The sequence below is a fragment of the Staurois parvus genome, unplaced genomic scaffold, assembly GCF_062004578.1.
Source record: "Staurois parvus isolate SC_StPar_1 unplaced genomic scaffold, SC_StPar_1.0 ptg000238l, whole genome shotgun sequence".
NCBI lineage: Eukaryota > Metazoa > Chordata > Amphibia > Anura > Ranidae > Staurois > Staurois parvus.
Window position 1 is genome coordinate 3,246,096 of NW_028318034.1, and position 18,942 is coordinate 3,265,037.

Consider the following 18,942-nt stretch of genomic DNA (forward strand, 5'->3'; position numbering starts at 1 on the left):
TAAAAATGTGTTTTTGCATTTGTCTTTGTGACCTTTAGCCAGAATTTTGATCATTTCCAGTTCTGACAAGAAGTGAAGGACCTAATCAGGACACAGACAGCAATACATCTGATTGAGGCTCCTTTCCTGTTTTATCTAAAACTAAATTAAAATTATGCCTGTAGTTGGGATTTACAGCAATATACTTAGTATTGTGTTTTGAATTTTATGATTAAATGTGGGGCCTGTAAGGGTCATTTATAAACATACAGTATCTCTGTGTACTTTAGGTGTAATTTTTTTAATGCATATTATTTTAGTACAAACTGTTGCAGATTTTAGAAGTCAACCATTAAGACCACCCTCCCACTTATGCATTCCACTGTGGTGCAGCACCATACAAACGTTAACCTGCCATATGTCATGTATTAATGTATATTAAGACAAGGTAATTATTTTTTCTCCACATCCTTCATCCATGACCACTGTTGGCAGACCCAGATTTTCCAGTGGTTGCACAAAACAATTACCTCAGTACCTTAAGACTGTAGATAAATATAGATTTACCCATTTTATAACCACAACTGGTTGGGTATCTCTGCAGAAATCAAAACATTGATCTCCTCTCCCATGAATATATAGGCTGCATACCAATAATGTCATTTTTTAAGAGCCATCCTGGAGTGTGACAAACTCTTTAGAGCAACAACTCAGTTTGAGTACCTATATCTCCTCTCCCATTTATGGAGAGTACTAAGTTATCCCCCAGTGGGTAATGTTTCCCCACATTTATGCATAAATCACAGTAAGAACATCAAATCTCACTTTTCCCTGTGTAAATGGATGCCATTAAGCTTACACACAAGCCATCCAGAGCCAACAAATTTCAAGAACAGAAGTACACACTTATCCCACTGGTATGAAACCCTGATACACCTCCATAAATTTTATCCCAACATTCTTAACACATTCTGGAGATGTCAAAAGAATTTTGACATTTTCTGGGTTTGTGCAAATAAACAATGAAAAATGTTAACAGTGAGCGCAAAGGAAAATGATAATAAAGGAAGCAGCTGGCACAATGTGGCAAACCATCTGCTCCCACTATACAGACATATAAACAAAATGGTGCAGTGCTAAAATATATGAAACACGTATAAATGTGTTACCAAATAATACAATAAATGACCAGCAAAGAATGTCCAAAATGTAAATAACAGGGACACAAATAATCCACTATGATATGTCCCAAAAAAGAACTTGACCGAATATTAGTCCCAGATAGTGATGTGATCAAACAGTGAACAAACAATGATTGTGACTTCCGTGTTACTCCTCCACCATTATCACTCATCAGAAGTAAGTAGCAACTCAGCATTGAATGAAATGACTCTTTGAAGCATATCTGGATGGATCGGTGACGGGCGATAGGATTGAATGAAATGACGATATTTATTTAATTCAATGCTGGGTTGCTACTTACTTCTGGTGAGTGCATAATGGTGGAGGAGTAACACAGAAGTCACAGAAGTCACAATCATTGTTTGCTCACTATTTGATCACATCACTGGGACTAATCGGTCAAGTTCCTTTTTGGGACACATCATAGTGGACTATTTGCGTCCCTGTTATTCATATTTTGGACATTCTTTTCTGGTCATTTATTGTATTGTTTGGTAACACATTTATAAGTGTTTCATTTATTTTAGCGCTGCACCATTTTGTTTATATGACATTTTCTGGCATTGCTCTTGTCTTTGCTGTTTCTGGAGGCAGGTCCAAACGGTAATTCTCCACCTGGCTTCATTGGATTTAGGACAGACCCCATTCATTTACCCTTTTCACATCAATCAGGTAGGGCTGAAACAATATAAATCAAAGTTAATGGTACACCTGTTAAATGCGTCACAAGCTTGTTTACCTTCTCTATGGACGCTGTCATATGTTCCCCCACTGTACTTATGATTATCCAAAATTAAATGTGAGGCAAATGGAGGACCTCACTGCTATTTTCTACAATACAGAAGAGAAACACATGGTTCCCTTGGGCAACCATCACTTTCTTGACTTACTATGAGGACATGCTGACTACCCTGGACTCATAATGGACTGTGACCCTCTAATTGCTAGAAGATTGCCATGAGAATTTAAGGCCGCTGGGTTTTGTAGATATCTACCCACTAAATAAGTATATAGACACAGGATACTGTGGGAGAGGGTGCATGCTCTCACCCCACCCCTTCCTTACCACCTACCCCTTTATTTAATTTTGCTTCGCCTTCTTAAACCTATCCATCTATCTCCATCCTACTTTCCTATCCACTCGCTGTTGCTTTTTTAAGCCACACCTTTCTATCTCCTGCCTTGCCCACTCACACCCCCCCCCCCACATTTGGCACCGTAACATGAAGACTTTTTGGTTGCAGACAGTTATGATTTATTACCTCTATTTAGTACTTTTACATTCTCAATCACAGCGTTTTTTTGGGAGGCCATGAGCATTGCAACTGAGAAAACCAAATTTAATTTTAAATGAATTTTAATAGTGCAGTATTCATCGGTCCACATAAGATGCTGCATATTTCTGATTAATCATAATCTTAAGTGTTTTTGTCCTTTTAGAGTTGGTTTATAAATGTAATTACATTGTCAAATGTCATCACACTTGAAGTTCCCATAAAGAATGTTAAATATAAAGGGCTTATTCCAGTTCATTGAAATTTTAACAATTCAATTTACCTTCAGTGCGTCCATTGTATTAAAAAGAGATACAGGACAGAATTTCAAATGACTCTTCCTTACCAGCATTTGACAGTATCATTAAATAACCATTTTAAGATATTGAACGCATAACTAGATTTTGATGTGTTTTGCAGATAACCATGCAGAACCAATGGAAATTGATGGTGATGTGGAAATTCCACCTAACAAAGCAACGGTGCTACGTGGACATGAATCTGAAGTTTTCATCTGTGCCTGGAATCCAGTCAGTGATCTCCTAGCATCTGGGTAAGTCAGATAGCAGCTATGTAAAATCAAAGCAATATTAGTTAAAGGAGTGCTCTAGGCAGTGTGTGGTTTGAAGGGAATGGGAAGTGAATGCTACATGCATTTCTGTTTGCTGTTCAGCAAAAAGGTCTTAAGGTCAACAGGTTGTTATTTAGGTATCTGCATACAGACTGTATTTACCATAATAACATTCACTGGCCAATGCTTAGTGCAGCAGGTTAGAGAATGCAGTTCCCAAGCCTTCAAACCATATAAAAATTTAATAATCTTTTCCACATGTTATTTCGCTCTCCTCGTCACCTCTGGGCATTTGTGGATAAAATTCATCAAGAGAATTGTAGGGAGATGGGAGGTGCAGGGGGTGCTGGGATGCATCAGAGTACTCTGTAGTTTACAAATATGAACATTTGTTCTCTTTTTCTTGTGCATTGTTCTTTTACCTTTCCACCGTTAGAGGTTAATGTCTGCGATAGATTCTTCTGCATCTGGCACTTCTGTAAATGTTGAATGCTTGTATCCCCTACTGCACATTGTGGTCCCAGCCTCTGGTCCCTGTGTCATTGCAAGAGAAAGCATTGAAGTAGAGTTCAAAAGATGGAATCTTATCACATGATCCTTCTACACCATAGCCACATGTATAGCCACATAGAGCAGGTGCTATGGAAGTGGGAAAAGCAGAGTTCTGAGACCCAACTTGAATAGGTTCAGTGCGTCCCTTGTGAAATTTGAGGATGAATTTCTCCACAGTGCCTGCTGTGTCAGAGGTCACTGAGGGCTTGTTTAAAAGCTCATTCATTACTTATTTAGAATATTAACCATAGCCTGACCACAGGTTTACATTATCATGAATTTTGTTCACATTATCAAGAACATTGCTGCATTTTCCAGTATAGAAAAATGCATGGACATTGAAAAGTCCTTTGTTCTGTATTTACACTGCCCTGCATTGTGCTATGCAAGTCAATTTAAAACAAATCTTTCCACATCAACGCATGGCAACACACAACACAATTCACATCACCATGAATAGACATTGACTCTAGCAAACCTGGCTAGCCAGTAATGGTTAGATGGGAAAATTCAAGGCTGGAACTGGAACACTAGCCATAAACCTACCTACAATATTTACTATTCAGTCCTAATGAGCCTTTTGTTCTGCTTTATTATTATTATATATAATTTTTTTTTTAAACTTCAAGGTCAGGAGACTCAACGGCAAGAATATGGAACTTGAATGAGAATAACAGTAGTAATTCCACTCAGTTAGTTTTAAGACACTGTATACGAGAAGGTGGGCAAGATGTTCCAAGCAACAAAGATGTGACCTCATTGGACTGGAATGTAAGTTACTTACAGTTAGCATTCATTAAATGGTAAACATGAATACAATTCATTGTGTAATTACCTACCTTTTCTAATTAGCACTTTCAGAACATTAATATCCTACTTCAACTTACAAAAACGATTGAACATATGTACTCAACATTTTCATGGACATATTGATTTTCATGAGCAGAGTGTTTACTTTAGCCTGTTTAAAAAGGCTTAATAGCATTGCAAAGCAAAATTATTTGCATATTGCAACCATTGTGAATTAAATCATAATGCTTTATATGAATAATGTATGCATTATATACTAATGGATGTCTAAGGAGCAAGATGTTAACTGTGTAAACAATATCTTGAGGCTGCTTATAGAGAAGATGTTTATTCTAAACCAAGATGATTGGTTCCATTGTGTATTCTCCTAGATTAAAAATATATTTTAAAATAGTTTATTTTTAAAGATCTGACATTTTTTATGATGTATCATTGTTATATTCCTTAGCAGCAACTGGTGGAGTATACAGGACCTAGCAATAAATGAAATGAATGATTTAAAATAAAATTCGGCAAGAGGACTCAGAGTGGAATCAAATTTAGTGTATTCAAAGCTTAGCATAGGATGTTTACTTGTCTTTCTTATAAATAAAAACATTTTAAATACAAAGCCTCCTGACTCTCTAAAGGATCACTTAGCACAATGAGGGTAAAAAGAAAGTAACTTTAGAGCATGGAGAGGAAGGGATGTCTAACTAGGGGCTAACTAAGCCATCTAACATGCAAACAGAAGGAGTGCACAAAGGAGCATACTAAAACACAATTAATGACTAATAATAAGCAAGCTGCAATGGCAGCACACAGTTTGTACTATGCATACAAAAATAATCTATAATAGTGATGTATTCTTTCTTACATTGTAGGAGTCCATTTAAGGCCAAGGTCCACTTGAGGGTTCTTTTCTAGATTCAAAAGCCAATCTTGTACTGGAACCAAGAGTTATATAGATTGGCTGGTGTTTCAGAAAACATAGTTAAGGTTATTATATCTCCAAATCCTGTGTCAACGTTAGGCCACAAATGCTAATTCTTTTCATAGTGGGTTGGACATTGAGTTTTAATATTATGTGCTGATCTAAGAAACTGTCTGAAACTATATTCAGTATGTTTTTGGTGGATCAGTTTTGATAGATGATATATTCACACCTTGCATTACAGAAGTATCAGACATCTCTTTTGTTATAGAGAACATGGTTAGCAGCTCAGGCCTCTGCATACATGTGTGAACCAACACCAACCCTGCTTCCCTGCTTCCCTGCTTCAGACCTATTACTGACACCATAGCAGTCACTCAGCTCACTGTTTCTTTAGTTATACATTTAGCACCAAATTTTTGCTTTAGCTTTCTCGGTCTGCTAGTGAAAAACTGTTCATAATACAATATATTGCGCATCTTATAGTATATTTAATGCCTCATGCAGCAATCAAGTCTATCAGGCACATCCAGAGTGCATTTTTATATATCCACATGCTCATAGCAGGAGACAGCAGAGTGACAAAAGTTGAGCTCATTAGTGTGCTGCTTCTCCTTTCATTGCCCAGTCACAGGCTGAAGGAGGACAATATGCGTAAGTTTAATTTTAATAGAGAAATTAGTTCTCCCTCCTGCTCAACAGGGCTCTGAAGCAGAGCTATATAAATTTCAGAACTGTATGAACAAAAGTAGCAACCCCCATATATGTATTTAACCTGTGTTTTTAATGGTTTGCCTGGAGTTCAACTTTAAAGAAACCAATAGGACACTTCACGTCATATATTGACATGCACTGTACCTAACTGGAAAGGCATTTCCCTGGTTTAGCTTCCAAAAAGGATTTGGAAAACATATACTTTTTTGACTGATTTTACTAGAACCTGCTTGAGTGCCCCCATAGCAAGAGACCCAAAAAGAAGTGGATCGGGACTGCTCTGTGCAAAACCATTGCACATAGCAGGTAAATATAATATATACAAAACCACTAGATGGATTATTTATCAATTTATAATACAGTTGTAAAAACTGAAATAGCAAGCACATAAAAAGTAAATAAAAAAATCCTTTTTTTTTAAAATAAAAATAACTCAGTATGTGGACTCACTCAAATGCATTTTAGTTTTCTTACGATGGGGATTCATTATCAATTAGGTAAGTCGTTTTCTTATAAGGGTTAATAACTATAACTGAATAAAAATGCCATGATCTGTATTTAATTTTTCCATGCATTTTCAACAGCTTGTCATTCTTTAAATTTTTGTAAACGTGCCCCTTAATGACTGGGCTTTATATTACGTTTGCAGAAAAAAGAGACATATTGAACTGAGTGTTCAATCTTCAGGATACAAGGTTGAATACAATTTGTTTATTTTAAATATTTGCTCTCCCACAGGCTGAAGGCACACTTTTGGCTACAGGATCATACGATGGTTTTGCAAGAATTTGGACGCAGGATGGTAAATTTATTATTATGTATTTAGTATTTAAATTGTGTTTTAGGCTACTGTCATTGACAGTTTCCTATTGATTTAGCTAATATTACAGCTAAAAGATAGTGCAGAGACATATTTGCAAAAAAGTGGGCAGCACAGTGGCTAAATGATTAGTGCATCTGCCTGGCGGCACTAGGGTTGTTGGTTCGAATCTCAACCACGGCACCACCTGCCTGGAGTTTGCATGTTCTTCCTGTTCCTGCGTGGGTTTCCTCTCACACTCCAAAGACATGCTGGTAGGTTAATTGGCTCCTGTCTAAATAGGCCCTAGTATGTGTATGTATGAATTTGAGTTAGGGACCTTAGATTGTACGCCCCTTGAGGGTTAGGGACTGATGTGAATGTACAATATATATCTATATCTGTAAAGCGCTACGTAAATTGATGGCGCTATATAAGTACCTGAAATAAATAAATAAAAGTAAAGGTTGTGTATCTATAACCTTGCAGCATTTCTAGTTACCTCAGACAATAGCCATTGGGAAAGTAGGAATAAAGGAAGTTAAAGTAAGTATAGTGGATTTTTACAGAGCAATTCACAGCTGCTATTAAGCATTTTTTTTTTTAGAACGCCAACCCAATATGGGGAACAATAGTTAGCTAACATCATCCTTTTTGCAGATGTACATTGGATGAAGCAGCATGTGGAATGGCACTGTTGGCTTTTGGGCATGTTTAATGTTTATTTTGCTGTGGTAAAATGAGATCTGGTAGCTGTGGGTTGCTATACTTCATACATGGTAACTGAAAATTGCACTGCCGTTTTAAATCAGTCTGTAAACCTGTTTCTCAACCACTGGTACATGAACACAAAGAGCTGCATTTGACATGACCAAGGGCTAAATTTTCCCTTTAATTTTTCCTCCTTATTATATTTCTAAATATTACCAAATAAGAACACAAGCATATCAGGTAAATACATTTAATTATAAATAGAAAAGAGTGATAACTCAAGCAGTACTACTATATTTACTGGCAGGGGTACTTAAGATAGATTGACATACACCAAGAGGTACACGCAGAAGAGGTACATACTATAATATCAATAAATCCTAACTATAAAGTCGGAGTTCTTAAAACCATGTATGTGTTTATCAAACAATTTCTGGTTGAACTATAAATATGTATTATACCTTGTGCATATATTAAAATGTGGGTTTTTATGACAACGTGTTAACAGCCCACTGACTCATTTCAACAAGTTCTGTTCTTTCTAAAGAATCCGGCTGTGCTTGTTATTGAAAAGATTGGTGAGAACAATAGAAAACAAGACTATTAATATGCATGTGTAAAAAAAAAACATCCAACATAGAGGCTGTAGATGATCGAGTGATAGGGATTGAACATACTTACCATTATTCATTCACATTTAGTGCAGTACAGATAGGAAAAGTATGGCAGAGTGAATCTGACAAATTAGAGAAGGATTTTTAAATTTTGTCTACAAAGTGGAAAATTCTTTACTTGCAGGGGAGTCAAGAACAGCAGGGTTGCCTGGCTCTGGCAATAAATGTTCTTTTTCTCTGATAAATTATCTCTGAGGCTGCTGAAGTGTTCTGAGTGGGTTATGCATGCTACAGTTTTGCCATTAATCTCAGTGGCTTTCTGAGACTAGAGTTGCCTTAAATTAAAGTAGAACTTTTGAACACTCTTGTAGTCTCAGAGCTGATTTAGGGAATGGAAGCATTTAAAGCATACCTTGCATAAAATTGTCAGGAACCTCTGTTAACATTCCCTTACCATGTCAAGTTAAGTCTTAGCAAAGAAAAAAAAAATCATCATCATTGCTCGATCCTGCAGTAGTGCATTTTCTTGGGATTTAGGATACTCAGTATTTACTCCTAGGAGGAAGGTGTGAGGTTCAGTGGCATTACCAATGTTTTCAGGAAGCAGCCAGTAGCCAAGGTTCAAGCTATTATTATTATCATTATTATTATTATATTATTATACAGGATTTATATAGTGCCAACAGTTTGCACAGCACTTTACAATATAAAGAGAGACAGTACAATTACAATACATTTTAGTACAGAAGGAATAGGAGGGCCCTGCTCTTGGAGCTCACATTCTACAAGTATTTTAATTAATTTATTTATTTGCATCCTTGCCCTGATTCAAAAATAGTTGTGAAACATTTGTTATACTGGTGTGCAATTTCTATGTGAATAAATGTTTTTACATTTTTTTCCTACAGGCAACCTTGCTAGCACATTAGGTCAGCACAAAGGTCCAATTTTTGCACTGAAGTGGAACAAGAAAGGCAACTATATACTGAGTGCGGGAGTTGATAAGGTATGCTCTATAATGTGTTAAACAGAAAATAATGTAATTCATTATAATATTTATCTTAGAAATGCTGGCCACATATTGTGGTTGATTTACTAAAGGCAAATAGACTGTGCATTTTGCAAATGCAGTTGCACTCAGCACATGCAGCAGCTCTAGAGCTTAGTAAATAAGATGAAGCTTCACTTTGCAAAGAATATCCAATCACTTGATCACTTGAAAGAAAAATAAAAAAAACAGTATTTTTGCTAGTACATGATTGGATGATGGAAGTCAGCAGAGCTGCATCTCATTTACTAAAGCTTTGGAGCAACTGCATTTGCAAAGTTCACAGTCAATTTGCCTTTAGTAAATCCACCCCATTTAATGATTATGTTAATTACATGTACACCAAGAAAATAGATTTATAGGGAGCATAGAGGATTCAGGGATAGTGCTCTGTGCAAGCTGGCCACACATTAACAGATCTATCATGAGTCTAAATTTGTGGTTACAAATATGCCCATCATTAATAAAATGGTTGCATAGTTGAACTGCCTTTCTTGCTAATTTTTTCCATTTTACTGAGGATCAGTAGATATTTCTCACACTTTCTAATCCTTCAGACCCATTTGGGCAACCCAACATTGCCCAATTATCATATACCACAGTCAAGTCTTTTGCATAGTGTGGAAAACAAGGTGCATTTATGGAACACTAGCACATTTCCTGAATACACTAGTAATGCCCCATGTAAGTGCAGAAATCACCCTGGACTATTGCTCCACAGTCTTGGGCTTGTTCTTTCAAAGGGAAGTAAGCAATCACATATACAGATACGCTGATTCAAACCAGTTGTAAATGCTTAGGTTTGCCATTATTTATTCAATTTATATATGTAGGAGGGAAACAACAAGAGCTACCATAAACAAAGGGGGAAAAAAGTAGATTGCCTCAGCTCAATGAGCCAGATTGAGCCTTCCCCTTCTGGCTGACTAATTCAGTTTAACCAAAATCACTCCTCTCATCACTAATCTTTCCTTTTATCAGACTGAAAGAAGCTGCTTGTAGTTGATCATGTAAAACAGATGTGACATGGGAACTTACATCATTCCCATCATTTATATAGTCAATATTTTTAATTTGGTCCATACAACTAGAATCAGGATAGGAGGTTACTTAGAAGCTCACCCACCTCAATACATTATGACTTTAGGAACAACAAAGCAGGTAGCTACATGTTTGCCTTTTGATCACTCTTAGAATTTTTTACAGCATGTATATAGGAGTTTGGTTATTCATGGTTGTCTGAAAAGACACAATAAAGGAAGAAAAACAACAAATAAACTAGACTGACCAGGGAAAAAGAGAACACGCAAAGAGAGGTTAACAATCATTCACATGTTGTCCCCAAACATTCTGTGACATTTAGCAGAATTCCACTATGTACACTTCATATCTGAGATGCCAGCAAAACATACCCAAAATACTTTTTATGGCAACTACTCAGGGTATGTTCTTCGATTTGTTCTTAAACCTATTAATCCCATAGGCAAAATGCAGCTGATTTAATTTTTCTGTTGGTTCTCATCTCCACATCACTCTTCTTTCTTTATTATAGAAATAAACACTTAACAAAACTGCAAGAATTACATAAGAGATTAAAGTGGTTATAAAGGCAGAAAGATTTTTTACCTTAATGCATTCTATGCAATAAGCCAAAACATCTGGGTGCAGCTCTCCCCTCAATCCCCCTTATACTTACCTGAGCCCCATCTAAATTCAGTGATGTGCATGAGAGCTGCCGCTCTCCCAGGTCTCTCACTCCTCTTTGGCTCACACTGCAGCAGGAGACATTGGCTCCTGCTGCTGTCAATCACAGCCTGTGGGCCAATGAGGAGGGAGCAGAGGGTGGGGCCAAGCCACACTTTCTGTGTGCAGGGTGAATGGACAATGTCCATTCACAGGAGCGAGGCTAGAGAGCTAGCCTGCTTGAGTGCAACCATAATAAGAGGCTTGCTATTGGGGGCACTTGGCAAGTGGGAGGATCCAGGAGGGGGGACCAGCGGGGGACCCAAAAAGAAGAGGATCAAGGCTGCTTTGTGAAAAATCATTACACAGATCAGGTAAGTATACATTTTTTTTTATTTCAACCTTCAGAATCACTTAAAGAGTCAGCAAATACAGATTGAAACTAAAGTAAAATAAATGTTGTTTGTTCATTTCAATCATATTTCTGTATTTGCAACATAATAAAAACTCAAACATTAACTGTCTGGAAATGTGGAGAAGTTTCAAATGTTCCCTCCTCCTTCTCAGAAGGTTATAGCTGTCCAGTTTACAGACACATAAAACTCTGCACAAAATGTAATAAAAAAAAAATCTACTATTACGTATGCTTTCTATCTCAGTCTACCATAAAGCAGAATGTCATCAAAACATTGGAGGACTACTCAGCAACAAGCAACTGTTCGGAAATTAGACACTTTTCCCAAGTGTATGTAACATAAAGAGTGCAGTTGTTAGTGCCCCTTGTATTGCTGGTCAGTGCAAGGGAAAACTGTGCCAGCATTGTTATTCAGTGGGAGATAAGAAGACCCCACTGTTGGTGGTCAGTGGGAGGAAAAAACTTAATAGGTCATTAGGAGAAATACCTTGCTGTTGGCAGTCAGTGAGAAAAAATGCTCTGTTTTTTGCTCCTAGTGAGAAAAAAATCCCTGGCATTGTTGGTCAGTGGGAAAAAATTAAAAATGCTCAGCATCTGGTGTTTTGGTCAGTCAGAGGAAGAAAATGCCCCAAAGTTAGTTGGAGGAAAATGGCACTGGTTTCAGTGGTCACTAGGTGAAAAATTGCTCCAGATCTACCACCCTAAACATTCAAACTCCAAATTACCGAACATTCAGACTCCAGATCAGTGCCCCTAAAGTGTGTTTATAGAGGAAAACCTTACTTTTAGGTTTGGATACAGTGGGAAAGGGTTAAAGGGTTGGAACTTCTGTCAGGCTTCACTGTCATTGGAGGTTCTGTTGGACAGATTCCTTAACTTTCTGTCTGGCAAAAGTAGTCTGTAGGACAGAAAGTGAGGAGAAATATATAACAGCAACACAGACAGAAGTAAAAATATTTTTGTTTTTTTAAATTTTAGTAGGGGAACTTTGTATTGTCGTTACCCTGTGGCAGATTTTTCCTTTCACTTTTTGTCTGGTAAAGATATGTCCAAAGAATAGAAAGTGAGGGAACATACCTCTTACAGAGCCCCAAGTAGAAGTAATTGATTCTAGCCTTTCTCCATTCTATCGAAAACTAAAAACAACAAGTTTTGTGCAGATACGTTTTAACATTCAGACCTCCTTCAGATCTCAGATCTACTTCCTCTCCTTCAGACCCCAATCAATTTCCTTTAAACTCATTTTCAGTCCCTAGATAAGTCCTTCTTCAGACTTCATATCAGCCTCCCCTGCACAACATCTTCAGACCTCAGACCAGTGCAGCACCTCAGAGCACACTATACAAAGTCTATACTAGACTTCCCATGTGACATCCATAAACAGGAAGTTGGAATAGATTTTCCCTACTCTCTTGTATGGGCACCAGTTAGATCAGGTGATGGAACAAGCATTCCAACACCCCGAGCTGGGATATGGGTGGGGCCATAGGACCCTAGGAACCCAGATTTAAATCTCAGCAAAGTCCCCCAAAAATCAAGATGGTTAGGGGGAATGCTTAGGAGCAAACTTACAAAAGATGTGACTAATGTGTAAAAAAAATACGTTTTCCAGTTTGAACAAATTATAGTGTATACGTCACAAATGTACCAGATGAAAAAATCAATAAAGAGGCAGAGCAGTTTGCAGTAAAAGTATTTTAATGACAGCCATTATTTCTGTATGTAGAAAAAAGTCACACCCTCAGCTGAACAGTTACAAGATTTTTACTTTCTTTTCATTTTTTATGTAGACCACAATCATTTGGGATGCTCATACAGGAGAAGCAAAACAACAGTTCCCTTTCCACTCAGGTATGCCTGACATATTGATTCTTGTTGACATATATCAACAGTTTACAGACTTTATCAGGTCAAGGACCACCTGCTGTTTTTTGTTAGTGCTGGAAAGATCTCCTTTATAAAATTATAAAATAAGTTGCAAATACAGTATTTCTTTTGTCTGATAAAAAAGACATGTTTTTCAGGGATTGTTTATCTTTTGTAATCCTGTTATCTTTTTTTAATTTTTTTTTGTCTATAACTGTCTATGAAATTGTTGCATTGGTCTATTTAAGTATTAACAAAAAGGAAAATACAATATTTATGGATTTATTGCACAGTTGAGAGGTCTGTCTAATTATGTGAAGCACTGCAAACAGGTCATGATAGCATAGCCTTAATTTAGTAAATGACAAGGCCACAGTGTCAATGATAGCTTTTAAGGAAACACTACTGGTCAATGTAGGCTTCCACAGCAGTTATGTTTGCACAGCATCCCCAGCGTCCCTCCAGATGGGCCCGGGCCGCATGCTAAACTCTCTGAGGCCTCATGTGGCCCACAGACCAAGGGTTGGACACACATGATGTAGTGCAAGGGCCTGCTTGACTGGATGAAGAATGAATGGATAGATAGGTGGGTCCACCTATTCCATAGGTGTGGTAAATCTAAAGGAAAGTGTATAGAGATTGTATCATGTATGGCCACCTTTATACATGCATATAGGATGGAGTGGACAGAGACATTCAATTAGCAGGCCCTATTCATATCTCTGTAAATGGTTTTTTTTTTAAGTGGGGGAAGCATTTCGGAGCTTTTCTGCTCATCATGCATAGGGCAGCCAATTCACTTTAATGAACTGCGCTACGCATGACAAATGCTCCACAGAAGCTCCAGAACTCAGTTTTGAGTGGAGAGTCGTGTGTTTCCTTACCGCTCTTTTTGGTGTGTTTGCAGCACATTTGTTGTGCGACAAAACCCATGGCAAACATGCGCCTGATGTTTGGCATGTTGCAATGCACATTTTTACTGTGCGTTTAGATCCATTTAAAGCTTGTTTTTTTCAGATGGCAAAATGTGTGCTTGCTTCTGTGTTTGGGGTGCCATTAACAATTAATGGAACTAAAAGCATGACTAGTTAATTTTAAATGTATAAAGGTGGCCATACACTATACAGTCTGATTGTACATTCTCTGTACAATTTTCTTTAGATTTAAGTAAACTATGGAACAGGAGGATCCATCTATCTATCCATTCACTCTGTATCCAATCCCGTTATATTGTAAAGTGCTGAGCAAACTGTTGGCGCTATGTAATAATAATAATCAGGCAGGCCCTTGCACTACATCAGGGATGTCCAAAAACAAGGGCTGCATATGCCCGCAGAGAGTTTGGCATGCAGCCCGGGCCCTGTCTGGAGGACGCTGTGGATGCCATGCAAGCATAGCAGCTGTGACAACCTACATTGAAAAGAAAGGCAAATGCACACCTGAAGGGATTCTGGGGATGCCCTGCAAACATAGTTGATAGGTGCAGGGTGTTCGTACTAATAAGGTCAGTTGGCGAACTGCTTCTTGTGTCTTACTGGCTTTCAAGTCCCAGATCTACATACCAGGAAGTCATGAAATTTTCTATGAAACACACCAAGGGCTAAGGTAAGGCCTTGTTCTAGAAATCAAAGAAAGCTTTTTTTTCAGCTACAAAGGTATATTAATGATATATTGGAATATAGGGGAGCTAGAATTTAGAAAAAGAAAGGTGAACTTTGCCTTTAAGTTGGGTACACAGGCCTGCAGCCTGAATGGAAAAAACTAACAGATTGCTGCATCTACTCAAGCAAGGTGGATGCAGGATCCCCCCCCCCCTTCCCCACCGGGACATTGTATTCTGAAAGTGGGGGCTCTTCACTGTCAGAGTACACTGATTAGTACTGCAGTAAAATGGACATTCATCAAAGGTTTTCCAGCGGTCACGTTTGGAAAGAAAGGCTACACACCAATGAAAATTCAGCAGGTCCCTACTGAACCAGACGAATTTCGACCTATGTGTACCCATCTTTATCTGCACTTTACAGTGTAAATTATGGGGCTGAGACTTTTTTTTGGAGAAGAGAAAGGCTATAACCCAGTCAGCTTAATTTTGCTGTTCCTGTTTCCTGTTATATATATCCCCTGGTGAAACTGAAAAAGTAAACGAGGAAAACCAGTGCACTGGATAGTAGTAAAAACCAGTCAGGGGGCGTAATCCTCTCCATTATATTGAAAAGTGAAAAAACGTTTTGCCTGGAGGTATACTTTTTTCACTTGACCCATGCGCATTAAAGTACAGTATATTTATCAGTTTGGTGTTCAAATTGCCAGAGAGATCTATGTGCAAATGGATACCTTTTAATAAAGGTACCGAATATTTTCAGATTTGTGGACTTTAAAACAGATAATACAATGCCTTTATATTTTATCTGCAGCTCCTGCTCTAGATGTGGATTGGCAGAACAATACCACCTTTGCATCTTGTAGCACAGACATGTGTATTCATGTTTGTAGGCTTGGCTGTGACCGTCCAGTTAAAACCTTTCAAGGACACACGGTAACCAATTTATTATTTTCTGTATCTGTTAGCACACGGATCATTTGTTAATAAATGTCAGGCAGAACTTGATATAGCTAGAACTGATAATTAGTTTTTCTGGTAAATTAGTTTTCTTTAGGATAGGTGCCAGTGGAAACAAGAGTTTAATATAAAATATTGCAGCTACTAATGTGACTATTCTGAAGTAATTATCCCTGTGGATGTGTAGAGTATACAGTATGTTATATGGGTATGTGTTATATTTATTTAAAGACCTTCTCCTTTATTTAATGAAAATGGTCATTAACTGTATGGGTAGGAAGGACAGATTACAAATAGTAACAGATTTGACCAATCAATCTTAAAAAAATTTAGTTTGGGCATCATTGCTCAAGTTTTTTTTTTAAGCTGATTTCCATAGGAATAAAAGGGGGCAATTTTGACAAAACTGATTTTGTCTCAAAATTTGCAGTGCAGAAGCTCAGTTTAGCTAATTGAGCTGTTCAGGTGGCATTCTGGTAGGAAAAAAAAAACTTTTTACTCCAGCATCAACCCCCTAGCTAATCTAGAGTGCTGGCTTGACAGCAGCAGCATCACAAGTGGACCTTACAAGGAGCTGATCCTGACATCTGCCTTGCTCAACAATGCAAGGGACAGGGGACTTCTGTGCTGGAGCCAGCAGGCAGAGCTGTAGTTTTTTGGGGCAACTTTATATTCTTTCTGCTTTGCTGAAAAAACCCTGTTGTTTACAAAACTCAGTAGCTCAAGATAAATGATAGAAATGGTTCATCCCTTATCAGAAAGGTCCAGATGTTTAAAGCAAATGATCCTTGCCTGGGGGCAGACTGCTTCTTTTGGGCTTTCACTTTAGCTAACCCATAGCATTATAGGTAACCTTTGTTAGGTATTCGATATTTATAAAACAAAGATTGCATGTATATGGTAAAACAGACATAAAGCAACAGTTTAAAAACTTGTAAAACTAAACCTGAACTTCAGACAAACTTTAAAACCACCAATATATTCAATTACATACTTATTTAAAAATCATTAAATGTAATTTACAGGCACCTAGCATAAATGCCTAAATTTGACTTAATTTTAGCTTCTTGTAATGCCCCGCATAGCAGCCTTTAGACTGGTACAGTAATAGGCAGCCCATGGGGCCAATCAGGTACGCTGCATTCCTATTCACTAAAAAGGAACATGTTGACAGGAGGAGAGAACAGAGAGGTTACCTCATTAGCCTGTTGTTGCTCCTTCCATGTCCAGTCACAGCCTGCGGACCACAGAAAGGTGACCTAGCTGTGTTGCTCTGTTCACTGAGACTGGTTCTGCTTAATCAGAATCCATCTGTCTGTACAAAAAGTGCTGACAGAGAAAAGGGAGAAGTGCATGAATTTTAAATCCCTGGACTGCATGAGTGGCTGCGGGGGTGCTGACAGCTTGGCAATGCCAAAGGTAAGTAGGAATGGTGTCCAATGTTAGTACACCTTTACATTTTTTCTGTTAAGATGAACTAACTCTTTAACTGCAGCATGTCTTGGCTGTGCTGCCTCGTAGAGCTGTGTATGTCACAGGATTGGAGGAACAGAAATATATTATAAATTATATAAATTTATACATATATATATATACTATTTATACAACACATTCTTTTTCAGGTAAGCTGCTCCCATACTTATATATATTTCAAGAGTTTATTTAGCTGTTTGCTTGAAGTTCAGCTTTAAAACAAAATTTGTATAGTTCTAGTTTCCTTTAACAATCCATTATCTGACCACATCTTACCTTTTTTATAGGGAGTGGAAGTATGAACATTATAATCCAGTAATAAAAAAAAAAGGAAGTTCTAAAAGTTAGTGACAGCTAATACTGTCAGTTAGGAAAGACCTGTTAGTGATTATGGTAATTATGGTAAAACAGTAGCAAAAACAATGACGCCTGCTTTAACCCCTTACCGCCACTGCCTCCCAGCTCATTAACCACTTGACCACGGGAAAGTTACCCAATCAACCCCCCTCCCCTCCCAGATAGTCCACAGTATTTATTAAGAGATTAATTAATTTTTTGGAAAATTAAGAAGTTACAGAAAATTAGTGTTTTTTTACATACAGTCACCAGTGCAGTACAGCGTCATCATATGACTGGTGTGGGGGTAATCAGGGATACTGACTGGTGACAGCATGTAAATAAATTAATAATAATACTTTTTTTTTACTTTTTTCTTTTTTTACTATTTATTTTACATAATGTTATCAGAGTAGGGATAACAGTATGTAAAAGAAATAGTAAAACAAAGAAAGAAAAATGTTAAAAAAAAGAAAAAATGTTTAAATGTACAGGGACACAGTACTTCTCTGAGGGTTATCATTGATTCTTGTAATATATACTGTGACTGTTGTTACAGTGATTATCATTGTAACAGCAATTATTTGAAATGTCATAAATTAATTTCATTCATTTATAGCTGTTCTTACTCTAGGGATGCTGTGATTGTCCCACAGCTATCACATTGTACCGGGTGCTGTAATTGGCCCAGGTACCATGTGATAGCTGTGGGCTAATCACAGCATCACTATAGGAAGCACAGCTGTTATGAATGAAATTCATTCATAACAGTTTTGTTGACATTGTTATCATGTGATCGCATAGTAGTGGACACAGCAGTCACGGGAGCTGTGCGCTGCATGCCCCAGGGGGTACTTCAATGTGCTCAGTAATGTATATTTACTGTACATTGCTGAGCCTGGTGAAGTCACCTGCCCACAGTAAAAGTAATGTGCGCAGATGTAAAGTGGAGGCAGGCATTCCAATTATGTGACCGCTGAGATTGGCTGTAACAGCAGTCATGGACAGCTTCTGATCACAAGTACGCATTGGGAACTTTCCATGACATATAGTTACTGTGCTGATAGTGCACAGTGAGAATGCAGAGCTCAGCACAGCACAAAAAGCTGTTCCCTTTGGACTCATATATGCACCCATCCAGCATTAAAGCCTAAGGCCACATATATGCATACAGACCATGGGAACAGCTTAATAAAACAGTGGGGTTGATTTACTAAAACTGGAGAGTGCAAAATCTGGTGCAGTTCTGCAGAGAAACCAATCAGCTTCCAGGTTTTATTGCCAAAGTTTAATTGAACAAGCTGAGGTTAGAAGCTGATTGGCTACTATGCACAGATTTTGCATGCTCCAGTTTTAGTAAATCCCCGCTGTGATGCACTAATAATGTGCTGAAAATAATGATGAAGAAAAAGCATTGTAGCTAGCGATTAAAGGCTGTAAGC

At 37.7% G+C, this 18,942-nt stretch overlaps 1 protein-coding gene across 2 annotated transcripts in view; it reads left to right on the top strand.

Annotated features, from left to right (window-relative positions):
* LOC149459998 (F-box-like/WD repeat-containing protein TBL1X) overlaps positions 1-18,942 on the top strand; it is a 381,219-nt gene that overhangs the window by 340,754 nt on the left and 21,523 nt on the right. For both annotated transcript variants that reach the window (XM_089680283.1, XM_089680284.1), the window contains 6 exons: positions 2,856-2,988; positions 4,188-4,329; positions 6,734-6,797; positions 9,028-9,125; positions 13,056-13,116; positions 15,546-15,667. In XM_089680283.1, coding sequence (XP_089536409.1) covers positions 2,856-2,988; positions 4,188-4,329; positions 6,734-6,797; positions 9,028-9,125; positions 13,056-13,116; positions 15,546-15,667 — 620 coding nt within the window. The remainder of the gene's footprint in view (positions 1-2,855; positions 2,989-4,187; positions 4,330-6,733; positions 6,798-9,027; positions 9,126-13,055; positions 13,117-15,545; positions 15,668-18,942) is intronic.